At 41.6% G+C, this 13252-nt stretch overlaps 1 protein-coding gene across 10 annotated transcripts in view; it reads left to right on the top strand.

Moving 5' to 3' along the window:
• Nucleotides 1-13252, top strand: part of LOC147222184 (band 4.1-like protein 1) — a 93811-nt gene that overhangs the window by 61214 nt on the left and 19345 nt on the right. For 9 of the 10 annotated variants that reach the window (XM_086167723.1, XM_086167714.1, XM_086167718.1 and 6 more), the window contains exons 5-11: nucleotides 3644-3686; nucleotides 3818-3893; nucleotides 4523-4741; nucleotides 5682-5769; nucleotides 5868-6020; nucleotides 9229-9326; nucleotides 10401-10576. In XM_086167723.1, the coding sequence (XP_086023849.1) occupies nucleotides 3644-3686; nucleotides 3818-3893; nucleotides 4523-4741; nucleotides 5682-5769; nucleotides 5868-6020; nucleotides 9229-9326; nucleotides 10401-10576 (853 nt within the window). Of the gene's footprint in view, nucleotides 1-3643; nucleotides 3687-3817; nucleotides 3894-4406; nucleotides 4742-5681; nucleotides 5770-5867; nucleotides 6021-9228; nucleotides 9327-10400; nucleotides 10577-13252 lie in introns of those variants that run through there. The other variant, XM_086167719.1, reaches the window with a different exon arrangement.

Genomic DNA, 13252 nt, shown 5'->3' with positions numbered 1-13252 from the left:
CGGGTGAGAGTCGGGGTCCATCCAGGACTGGTTGAAATTGTATTTTCTTTAAGACACAGTGAAACATAGATAAAATCATGGACATATATTTTCATTGTTAATCTAATATATGATACTCAGTAATTGTCTTTACTTCTTATGATCTTGTTTAACATAACACATATTGCGAGGGAATCAGGTTTGTTGTGCATTACAGTTATTGCCCACTAGTTGTTGTTTTGTCGTTGTGTTTGTCATATCAGGAAAAAAAAAACATCCATCATTAATGATTCTCAAGAGAGGAAGCGTGGAGAACTGACTAAAATCAAGTGTTGGGCAATCGTCTTTAGGTGTGTGAGCATGTGGGCCATACACACTGATGGGATAGGATTGATGGATTCATCCAGTTTCAGAGGACCTGTGAAACAGATTGGGAACCTATTGCGGAACCGATTTATTGGAGCCTGTTGAGAAACCTCGATCAATTCACTTGGCTTTCCTTGTAAAAGTAATGTTACATCTTTTCCTTAATATCACATTACCAAGTCCAGACCAGTATACATATCCAGCATGCATGTTTTTTTCCTCTCTCTTTTCTCCTATGAGATCTGATGTGTTTTAAAACTGTTTTGTCAAAATTATTGATCGGTATATGTTTGGGCCAGAGTCAAGGAATCCATATTTCCTGTTGACCAATACTGCCAATTGGTGTCACTTTGAAATCTTTAAGAATTATTTATCTATTTGTTTATTTATTTAACAATTTTTGGTGAACATCCCATGAAAGGTTTTGATCACTGTCCTTGGATTAAATGTTAATAATTATTTTGAAATTTCAAATACAAGCTCCAAATATATTTCCCTCTGATCTTTTGGGCATATTAAGGTGCACTGGGCTAATTATCCAGGAATCATGTAATTTATACTGACTGAGGGGCTCAGTCTTACATCTCTCATGAGAACTCTTTGCTCCATAAAAGTTTTGGCTTTTGACTGACGTGCGCCTCTCTGGAGGCAAGTATACGGAGAAACTGCCTGCCTTCTGATTAGAGAGAAATCAGATAAGATAAAGATTTATTTCAACATCTGGAGCATGTTCTCCTCATCCAGCTGTACATGGCTGTTGACATGGCAGCTGACATGCCTTGACATGTATGACTGTTGGCTTAGATCATGATCCCCATGGGAGCAGGTTGACTGCAGTGTGACATGGATAAATAAGACTCAAAGATGAGACGTTTTTTTTTTTTTTTCGGAGAAAATATAAATATGGCTTAGATAGATGTGACGGACCTGTCAAATACAGGCCCATTAGTGCATTTAAAAAAAACAACAGAAAAAAACTGAATAAAATGTTTTTGGGGGAAAAAAAGCATGTGTCCTGGAGTGAAGAGCAAATGAAACACTGTAAAACGGATCAGGTGCAGATTAAATATTGATAATTCATTTCAGCAGAGAAAAGCTAATTGGCTGGGTGCCTCTACTAAGTGAGTGCTCTTTGGCCTCATCCGATATGAGATGGATGTAATTGGATGATAAATGTCTGTGGCTCATTAGTGTTGTGAGTAGCGCGAATAAATTCACGCGGAATGTGTATATTTGTGTTTATGCTTGCTTTTGTGAGGGGATTCTTAATGGTTTGAAGGATTCCAGTCTACTTTTAAGGCTGTCAATTCCTCACGAAGTAATTTCAATCACACTACACCAATAAGCAATTGTATTATTTTGTTACTGACGCTGCAAGGCTGATCACAATTACATTGTACATTATTTCACGTGTTATTTCTTCTTATAAAAATATCTCACTTATGATCAGATGGATTTTCGATCCTGTCGGACCTTTTTGCGATGACAGTGGGACTCCGCCCGGGCTTTCTTCTTTTCTTTTTGGCTTTTCCCTCCAGGGTTCACCTCAACGAATCAACCTCCTCCATCTAACCATATTCTCTTTATCCTCCTCTCTCAGACCAGCTAACTTCATATCCTCTCTCACCACATCCATAAATCATTTTGGTCTTCCTCTAGACCTCCTGCCTTGCAGCTCCAATTCCAGCATCTGTCTACCGATACATTCACTATTCCTTCTCTGCACATGACCGAACCATCTTAGTCTGGCTTCTCTGACCTTCTATCCGAAACATCTAACATGAGCAGTCCCTCTGATGGACTCATTCCTGATTCTATCCACATTCTCTATAGTTACCACAATTCTGGACCTCCTTCTTAGTCTTAAAAGTGGGCACCATCACATTTCTTCTCCATTCCTCAGGCATCCTCATTCTCTAAGGTCCTGTAGAATAATCTAGCCAGACACTCTACCATCGTCTCTCCTAGACACTTCCAAACCTCCACAGGTATGTCGTCAGTACCAACTGCCTTTCCATTCTTCATCCTTTTCAATGCCTTCCTCACTTCACTTTTATTAATCTCTGCTACTTTGTGGTCTACAATAGTCACCTCCTCTACCATTCCCTCTCTTTCATTCATCAGCTCTTCAAAGTACTCATTCCATCTTCCCATCTCTCTTTTAGAATCTGTTCGTACTGATAGCTCTCCCTGACCACCCAGTCTTTGTCCCTTTTATCTTTCTTGTCACCAGAGTCATTCTACAACCGCTATCCTATACTGTCTGGCTGCACTCTCACTTATAACTACTCTGTTTTCGCAGATCTCTTTCAGTTTTCCCCGTCTATACGAGATGTAGTCTACCTGCGTGCTCCCACCCTCATTCTTAGAAGTTCCCCTATGTTCCTACCTTTTCTGGAAAAAAAATATTCTCTACAGCCATTTCCATCCTTTTTACAAACTCTTCCACCCTCAGTCCCTCTTTGTTTCTATCCTGGATACCAAACCTGCCTATAACTTCTTCACCCCCTCTATTGCCTGTACCAACATGTCCATTGAAGACTGCACCAATTACCGGTCTCTCATCTTTGGGGATATTCTGCATCACTTCAACCAAGTCGGGGAACATGGGAGTTTGACCAACCAGTCTACATGTGTTTTGTGGACCTGGAGATCGTGTCCTGTGGGCAACCCTGGTGGGGGGATTGCTCTGGGAGTATGGGGTACCGAACCCCGTCATACAGGCTGTCTGGTCCCTGTTTGATCGGTGTTGGAGCTTGGTCCGCATTGCCGGTTGTAAGTCGGACCTGTTTCTGGTGAGAGTTGGACTCTGCCGGGGCTGCCCTTTGTCACCAATTCTGTTTATAACTTTTTTGGACAGAATTTCTAGATGCAGCCAGGGTGTCGAGGGGATCCGGATTGGTGGCCACAAGATCAAGTTTCTGCTTTTTGCAGATGATTTGGATCTGTTGGCTTCTGTCCGTCTGTCTGTACACTATTAACATTTTTTTGAATAAATATGCAAGTAAAACAGGCAGACATAAACAGCACCCTGACAGGTAAAAACAGCTCCTTGCTCTGATTATATTTATTCCAGCACAATGAAGAAACAGATGCTTGAATTTAATGTGTGCATTTGATCTCAGCAGGGAAAGCCTATTTCTTTCTTCAACCATATGGAGACGCTTACATTAGGAACATCTGACAGCACTCTGAGGCCCCCCCCCCCCATGACACACACACACACACACACACACACACACACACACACACACACACACTACCCTGTTTAAAGATCTTCTGTCCTTCTGTCTTTCAGAACTGGTTGGACCCCTCCAAGGAGATAAAGAAGCAGATGCGCAGTGAGTGCCTCATTCAAGAAGGGGAAAAGATGATTTTTTTAAAATACATTTAGTGCTGTTGTAAAAATAAATTTGTTGGCACACACTCCCACAACATTCTCAATACCCAAAGTCCTTTCTTCTCCCTGCAGACTCTCAATGGCACTTTGCCTTTGCTGTAAAGTTCTATCCTCCTGACCCCTCCCAGCTAACTGAGGATATCACCAGGTACAGTTTGATTCAGGTTTCCCATGGAAAAATATGGAAAAAGATTGAATTGAAAGTATTTAAACAAACAAAACAAGATTATAAAGTTTGAAAGTGTGGAAAAGCAAGTATGGACTTACATATCCAATAGCATTTCTCTCTTTATGAAACACAAGTCAATATACCCAGTCATTTATCAAGGTATCACAAAGTTACCCAAACGTGAAAAATTTCTTGGAGAAATCTGAGAAAGGGAAATTAATTTTCCCATATATTCCTATATTATCCCTGGAAAAAAATATCATTTGAATGGAGAACATTTATATCTTCGAGGGCTTAGATATGACATTAATCATATTCATACATTCAAGTAATGTAAACTTAAAGTTTAAGGGAATAATGTTTTTATTGTTTTTAAATGATTGAATAAACATAACGTTGTGTGTTTAGATTAATATATTCCAACTATTTATACAGCACATTTGTTCTCAGAGGCAAAGCTAATCTCTCTCTCCTTTTTAAGGATTAGGTTTGGAATACTTCTAACTGCCCTGGATTAACTGTTCTGAATACATGTCGGCTTTTGCTGTGACTCAGCCTGAATATTTGACTTTGAGCACACTCTGCTTCCCTTTTGTCTCTGCTGACAGGTACTACCTCTGTCTGCAGCTGAGAGACGACATACTGTCTGGCCGTCTGCCGTGCTCCTTTGTCACTCATGCCCTTCTGGGATCCTACACTGTCCAAGCTGAACTGGGCGACTATGACCAGGATGACCATGCCTCTGACTATGTCAGCGATTTCCGCTTTGCACCTAATCAGAACAGAGAACTGGAGGAAAGGGTTATGGAACTTCATCGCAACTACAAGTACTGCTGGATACACTGTTTTTTGAAAAATAATTATATATCACAGTGTAATATATATAACAATACTGAACAAAGTCTGACATGGCACTGTTATTTTTATTTATTTTTTCACAACTGGAACTATGTTATTCACTGTCGATATCTTCAAACTGTTTTAAATAATTATGATATTTTTTCTATACATAAATAGTTTTTTTGAGTTAATTTTGTTTTCTATTATATTTCAGTCAATACTGTGCATTTCATTGCTTTCAGTCACATGGCATTGATGCAATGGTTAAAAAAAATGAGCAAGAAACTCTTGAACATTTGAGAGACGTATAAATGAATGTAAGAAATAAAATAAAGAAAGAAATAATAATAATCTCTGAGAAGATGCTTGATTATCAGCAGGATATATTTGAAGATGAGCTTAAATGCATCTGAAATGTATTATCGGAATCTCTTTAAATCATTAATAGCACTGCATGCAGAAACCTTCACAGATATTTCTATGTAAGGGGAATTAAACCACTGATCAGTCTTTTAACAGCCCATATTTTAAAGTTATTATGCATCTGTCCTGTTATTTTTTTCATATCTTATCAGGTTAAATTGTGTATCAAGCGTCTAAATATTAGATCATTATTTTCCCTTAGCCTTAAGCATTGGATTGTTATGATTTAAAGCGTCAAACACCACATGTTGCATGTGGCAGATAGATGGTTTCATATTACTGCACCATCTGTCATGGTGACACACATCCCATGTTTCGCCAGATTGCTTTCATCACACTCTTATCTTGAAATATTTGTTTTAGATACATGAAATTTTAGATTGAATATTGTATGTGAGACATATTAGAGGAATAATTCTTCTCCTATTGTGTAAAAGCAAGGGTATATTATTCATGACAGTGTTTTGGTGTTCCTCACAGATGGTATTGTCATTTTGCCCACAGGGGAATGACTCCTGCGGAGGCTGAAATTAATTTCTTGGAGAATGCTAAAAAACTTTCCATGTATGGCGTGGACCTACATCACGCTAAGGTTGGCCATTTCAAAAGCTCTTTTAATTGGCATGAAACTAGTTTTCAAGGATGGATGATCGATGGGTTCCTTTTTCTGATGTCTTTCATCTGCTGCAGGATTCTGAAGGGATTGATATAATGCTGGGTGTCTGTGCCAACGGCCTGCTAATATACAGAGACAGGCTGCGAATCAACCGCTTTGCCTGGCCTAAGATCCTGAAGATCTCATATAAGAGGAGTAATTTTTACATCAAGATACGGCCTGGAGAGGTATGCAGTGTGCAGCTGTTTTGCATTTTTCCAATTTCTTCTTGCTGTTTATAAGCAGTAGGGTCCAAAATGTTTGAAAAGTATTGTCTGTAAATGTACGTTTAGCAAAACAAGGCATGACTTCTTCTCCTCTCGGCTTTTCCCTTCAGGGGTCGCCACAGAGAATCAACCTTCTTCATCTAACCCTATTCTCTGTATCCTCCTTTCTCTCACCAACTGCAATCATATCCTCTCTATTACTTTGTCCATAAATCTTCTCTTTTGGTCTTGGGTAGGGCAAGCCACGGCCCGCGGGCCACCTCCGGCCCGTTGGCCTTTTCAACCCGGCCTGCCAAAGATTGGTACAGAATTCATAGTTGATTCAAATTATTGAACGATTGGATCAATGAATGTGGGAGCTCAGTCAGGAGGTTATTACATTTTTGGAGCTACTTGAGAACACTTTTCCTGAGATGAATGACTCAGATTGGCTTTGTGATTTAGCCTTTACTGTGGACACGCTGACACACATGAATGAGCTGGATGTAAAGTCACAAGCAAGCAATGCAAATGCAAGCAAACGTTAGAGCCTTCAAAACCAAGCTGGTTTTATTTTCAAAGCAAATGTCAGAAGAGTCTGATGTGTACTGTTAACAAATGTGTTTTTTTTTCTATATGTATTGTATCTTGTGTTCACCCAGCCCATCAAATTTTAAAACTCAATATGGCTCCTGACTCAAAAAGTTTGCTCACCCCTGCTCTAGACCTTCTGCCTGGCAGCTCCAATGCCAGCATCTGTCTACCAATATATTCACTATCCTTCCTCTGTACATGGGTGAACCATCTCAGTCTGGCTTCTCTGACCTTCTCTCCAAAACATCTAACATGTCCTGTTCCTCTGATAGGCTCATTCCTGATCCTATCCATCCTGGTCACTCCCAAAGAGAACTTTTTGGTATCTTCATCCGTGTGACCTCTAGTTCTGCCTCCTGTCTTTTCGTCATTGTAACTGTTTCTAGGCCATGCGGCATCTGATGGTAATTTACAGTTGGTAAAAAAAAAAAAAAACAAGCCCAAGATTTTCTTTATATCATGGACCAAAGTCAAGGTTGCATAGAATGGCACTCAGGAAGGATATTTCAAAATATGATGCCATCATATAAGTACTATGAGTAGCAACGGAGAAATACAAAGGTCTAGATGAAAGTCTGATAGCAGACACTATCTCAGAACAAATTTGTAGTTTTCTCCAATTGTATGATATTATAAACCATCAAGGTTGCATAGAATGACACTCCAGAATGAGAGATTTCAAAATACAATGTCATCATATAAGGACTATGAGTTGCAACGGATAAATACAAAGGTCCAGAAAAAGACAGATATCAGACACTATCTCAGAACAAATTGGATTTTTTCTCAGAGTTTATGATATTATAAACCAGATATGCTTTTATAATAGAATACTTTTACAAAGCCTTTATTTCTGAAGTGCAATTTGGATGTTTCAAAGATAGTCTACTGCCTCACAAAACCCAAAGAGTTGACTAACTCCAGAATGTTGGTCATAAATAGACAAGCAACCAAGAACAAGGGATCTTCGTAGTATCTCAGACCACACCTCCGGCAGCCTTGTTCATGTAAATAATGGTACGGTTCATCTTTCAAAACACAAAACTGCTGAAACATATGAGACTTTGGCACATTCCCATTCAGGTACTCTTCTGGATACTTAGGTTTTCTCATTCAATTTAATATTAGTAGCTGTGGGAGCCTGAGGGGACTTGTGCTGCAGAAACTGTCAATGCCAATACATCACACTGTAGTGACTGTTTATTATGTATCAATATTTTATATAAATGGTTTATATAAAATCTGTAGGCTTAAGATAAAGCTGAAGAAAAACCTCTCCAAGAAGAGTCATCTTTGAAATGTAGCTGTAAAACTCTCCTTTTTGACCAAGAAACAGTAAATTAATAGATTGATAGATAACAAGCTACTGGCTTTGTTTTGGTATTTCCAGTATTTTGCAATTTGTACAAATACATTATCTTTTCACCTATGCAAGGATGTATGAAGGCGCCCACAAGTCTATGGAAAAACACTCCACATCTATGTACCCTTAGATCACCCTCTATAATTTACAGATTTACATGACCTCTCCAGTTGACACTTGGTCTATAAGTAGGGGTTATGATAGGAGGCATTTGACATTTAAATATGCTGCAAAATAAATATATGAATGGTTGAAAAACTTCGCAATAGTCCATTGGCTGGATGGTATGACTTGCAGGATCAGAATAAACATTGATCTTGGCAATAGGACAATGAATTGATGGTCTCTTTCCTTCTACAAAAATCATCTGTGAGACAACCTGTCAGAGTTTTGCATCAAGACAAACAATTCTCTGTCTCTGTTACACCACTGTAAGAATAGATGTTTGTGGTTAAGGTCCTTTTATCATACCCCCAGCTTTCCTTTGCACGCTTCCAGTGTATATTCTTGTCTACCCATTGCTCATTGCACAGCTTATCCAACCTGCTGAGCCTCAGTGTGACAGACTGACTGCGCTGGGCCCAGTCACCCGACAGACATGCACTGTGAGACTGTCACTTAGCCGAATACAGAACCATCTTAACAGAGCTATAGTGGCTACAGCCAGAATCCCGTGACTAAGAATGTATATGTGGTTGCAGTTTTCGTCTATTGTGTGATCACTATATGTTATCTCTAATTTTCTCTTTTATCTTGTCCAGAAATAAGAACATCATAAAAATGTTACTTTTGTTTTAGAGATAGATTGTCAGTTTTATTCAGTCTGTTTTATTATTGTGAATTTTCCCTGATTTAAACACTTCGGAAAAGCTTTTAATCTGAGACTATTCAATGAGACTATATTGGACCATTTGTTTTGTGGTACATACTAAGTGAATTAATTCATTCCTAATAAATGATATTGAGCAAATACTATGAAACCATGGCTGGAGAAGTTTTTGAGCTTGCCCTTGGAGGAAATTCTGGGAGGTTCATTGATCAAAATATGGGCATATATATATATATATATATTATGCCATTGCCAGCAGCCAAAAGCCAGAGTTACTGAACTGATTGCGTTGCAATGTTCATGCAGGTATGAAATTGCCCTTTACTGTTGGTCCACTAAGAAGAAGCTGCTCTTAAATAAACACTCACCTACCGTTCACATTTCTCTGTGTGTCTCTCCTCCAGTATGAGCAGTTTGAAAGCACTATTGGATTTAAACTTCCAAACCACAGAGCTGCCAAGAGACTGTGGAAGGTCTGCATTGAGCATCACACCTTTTTCAGGTAAGAACTGACTTGCTATGGTTTGTTCAAGAGTTTTTGTTCATATAGAATGTACATGAATAAAAATTGGTCTATGGTGTACGATGCCATTTTAAATTACTTCTATATTAAATGGAGTTCGATTAGAAAGAATTTTTGAATACGAATTTCCTGGCGTAATCATAGACCATAAACTTTGTTGGAAGTCAAATGTAGCATACAGTTCATTGTTGGCAAAATATGTAAGTCTATTGAACATTCATTATAAAAACACGTATTGTGTCAGTAAGGGCATCCGGCTTACAGCGTTTGCCAAAACCAAACATGCGAATCAAACCTAATAACCAGATCATACTGGATTGGTCAAGGCCCAGGTCAACAACGACTGCCATTGGTACCGATGACCTACAGGGTACCAATGGAAACTGGGCTACTGTAGGTCAAAGAAGGACAGGAGGAAGGCCTGTTTGGAAGCAGAGTGAGAAGAGGAATCTGGGACTGAGAGTAGGGACTTTGAATATCGAAACTATGTGTCAGGGTCTCACACCTGGGTCCAATTTGTAATCGGCGCCAGCTGCAGCAGCTGCAGCTAATCAAGATCCCTATAAAGGGCAGCGGCACGCTCTGCCTGGGCTGGGGGATTGTGGTTGTCCCAGACCACTGCGGAGCCCTGTCGCGACCAGACCCCTACCCTGTCCGAGATCCTGCCTTCACCCTGCCTGGGGCCCGTCCTGGTGAGACCCAGCCCTGTGCGACTCTGTCTCGGGGCCGGGGACTTACCAGCGACACCCTACCTGCCGTTCAACCCAAATAAAGTGCTTTCAACCCAGATTCCTGCTCCGAGGTGTGGTTCCCTGCCCGAGTCCGCCCCCGCGTCCCGTGACACTATGACAGGAAAAAGTAACGAGTTGGTTGACATGATGCAGCGAACAAAGGTGGATATACTGTGTCCAGGAGACCAGGTGGAAAGGTAGTAAGGCTATAAGCTTAGGAGCAGGCTTTAAGTTGTACTAGAATTTTTTTTTTTTTGTGTGAATGGTAGTAACAACAATTTTAAGGACTATATTCTTTGCTGTTAAATTCTCACTCTCACAGGTTGGTATCTCCAGAACCTCCGCCTAAGGGTTTCTTGGTAATGGGTTCAAAGTTTCGGTACAGCGGAAGGACACAGGCTCAAACCAGACAGGCCAGTGCTCTCATAGACCGACCTGCTCCGCACTTTGAACGTTCCACAAGCAAGCGCTATCTGCTCTCCAGAAGCTTGGATGGCGGTAAGCTTCTGATCCATCTTTATATGGAAGAAAGTCTTTCAAAATGCAGCTTTTAGATGTTTCTTTTTGGACATTATCTAAAAGGGCTAATTAGATTTCTCTTATAACAGCTTGTTTTCCTTTAAAAGGTAACAGTTATATATAATAGGTTGTAGAACCCATGGGTGTATTTGAGGTGAGTTTTCTGACAACTATTTATCCTTTATCTTACTTGGTTAATACTGGAAAATACTTACAGATGACCGGTTGCAACACAATATTTAATTCAACAAAAGATTCTTCTAGATGACCGGATTCTGTGTTTTCAGTTTTGAATTTATGTCTGATTAAAATCCCTGGACGGGGAGTTACCCCGGGACCTAGAGTAATGGCCAGTGTTGACTTGGAGACTCAGTATCCGGAGATTTGCCCTCTGACCAATTTTAGCTTGTTTCTGTTTTTGGCTTAAGGTTAAAAGGAGTCCTCTCCTTGTATCAATCTTTCATTCACTACTTCAGCATGAAGGAAAGATAACTAAGTCCCATTTTCCACCTAAGTTGTGTCATCATTCATCTATCGATCCATCTTCCCCTGCTTATCTGGAGTCTGGTCACGGGGCAACAGCCGGAGCAGTGAGGCCCAGCCCTCCCTCTCCCCAGCCACATGGTCCAGCTCCTCTGGGGGGCCCCCAAGGCGCTCCCAGGCCAGCCTGGAGACAGTCTCTCCAGCGTGTCCTGGGTCTTCCCTGTGGTCTCCTGCCAGGTGGACATGCCGGGAATACCTTCCCTGGGAGGCGTTCAGCCCAAGCCGCCTCATCTAGCTCCTCTCCATGCGGAGGAGCAGCGGCTGTACACCGAGCTCCTCCATGGATGACCGGACTTCTCAACCTATCTCTAAGGGAGAGTCTGGACACCCTGCGAAGGAAAGTTATTTCAGCCGCTTGTATCCGTTCTGTCGATTACTACCCACAGCTTGCAACCATAGGTGAGGGTGAAAACGGAGATTGACCGGTGAATTGAGAGCCTCGTCTTTTGGCTCAGCTCCCTCTTCACCACAACAGACCGGTACAGAGTCTGCATCGCTGCAGACACTGCACCAATTTGCCTGTGGATTTCTCGCTCCATCCTTCCTTCCGTGAACAAGACTCTGAGATACTTGAACTCCTCCATGTGGGGCAGGTCCTCTTCCTTGACCTGGAGTGGGCACTCTACCTATTTCCACCAGCATACTGGTCTTGGATTTGGAGGTGCTGATCCTCATCCCAGCTGCTTCACACTCGGATGCAAACTGCTCCAGTGAGAGCTGGAGATCATGGCCTGATGAAGCCAACAGAACTACATCATCTGCAAAAAGCAGAGACTTGATCCTGTGGCCACCAAACCGGATCCCCTCGACATCCTGGTTGCGCCTAGAAATTCTGTTGATAAAAGTTATGAACAGAATCGGTGACAAAGGGCAAACCTGGTGGAGTCCAACTCTCACCGGAAAAGGGTCCGACTTACAACCGGCAATGCAGACCATACTCCAACACCGCTCATTCAGGGACTGAACAGCCCGTACGACAGGGTTCAGCACCCCATACTCCTGGAGGACCCTGCCGGGGGTATAGAGCTGGTCCACAGTTCCACAACCAGGCTGAAAACCACCTGGATCCGAGGTCCAATGGCCTGATGGACCCTCTTCTCCCACACCTCTGAATAGACCTTACCAGGGAGGTGGAAAAATGTGATCCCCTGTAGTTGGAGCACACCCTCCGATCCCTCTTTTTAAAAAGGGGGATCACCACTCCGGTCTGCCAGTCCAGCAGCACTGTCCCCGACATTCACTCAATGTGGCAGAGGCATGTCAGCTACTATAGCCCTACAGCATCCAGAGCATCGAGAAACCCAGGGCAGATCTCATCCAACCTTGGGGCCCCGCTACTGAAGAGCTTTTTGACTGCATCAGAAACTTCAGCCCCGAAAATCGGCATGTCTACTTCAGAGTACCCCGGCTCTGCTTCCTTATTGGAAGGTGTTTCAAAGAGGTTTAGGAGGTCTCTGAGGTATTTCTGCCACTGATCCACGTCGTCACAAGTTGAGGTCAGCAGCGCCCCGCTCCCACTGTACATAGTGTTGATGAAGCACTGCTTTCTCCTCCTGAACCGCCGGATGGTGACCCAGAACCTCCTTGACGCCCACCGGAAGTCATTCTCCATGGTCTCCCCCAACTCCTCCCACGCCCGTCTGTTCCCTCTGCCAAAGGGGATGCATGTGATTCAATGGGAGACTATGGCAATAGAATAATATCTTTTTCAATGGATAGATGAAGATGGCCATGGCAATTATGGGAAACATGTTGAATAATTTTAGTACATTTCCCATTATCCCGTCTATAAAACTGAGTGAAAAGCTACAATCAGGAACTGGGCTGCTCCCATTACATTACAGACTTATAGGAAATCAGTTCGAGAGGATTACTATTATGAAACTGTGCTGTTTTGGACTTTTGTGATTTTACCAGGACAGTTGACAAAAGTTATTCACTGTTTACATCTACTTCCTATAAATAATAATCACAAGGGAAAATGTGAGCGAGAATCACCACATAATTATATGGTTTGGTCTCTCAGTCAAATTAGCTTCCAAACAAATGGGACTCGAAACTGTGGACAGCTTGACCATCTGGTTATAAATGCCTCTTATTGGTCTGGAATAT

Source organism: Fistularia commersonii, chromosome 21 (assembly GCF_037954325.1).
Source record: "Fistularia commersonii isolate RoL2024-O1a breed Wild chromosome 21, RoL_Fcom_v1.0, whole genome shotgun sequence".
NCBI lineage: Eukaryota > Metazoa > Chordata > Actinopteri > Syngnathiformes > Fistulariidae > Fistularia > Fistularia commersonii.
Note: the sequence above shows the minus strand (reverse complement) of the source record. Positions and strands in the feature narration are given on the sequence as shown.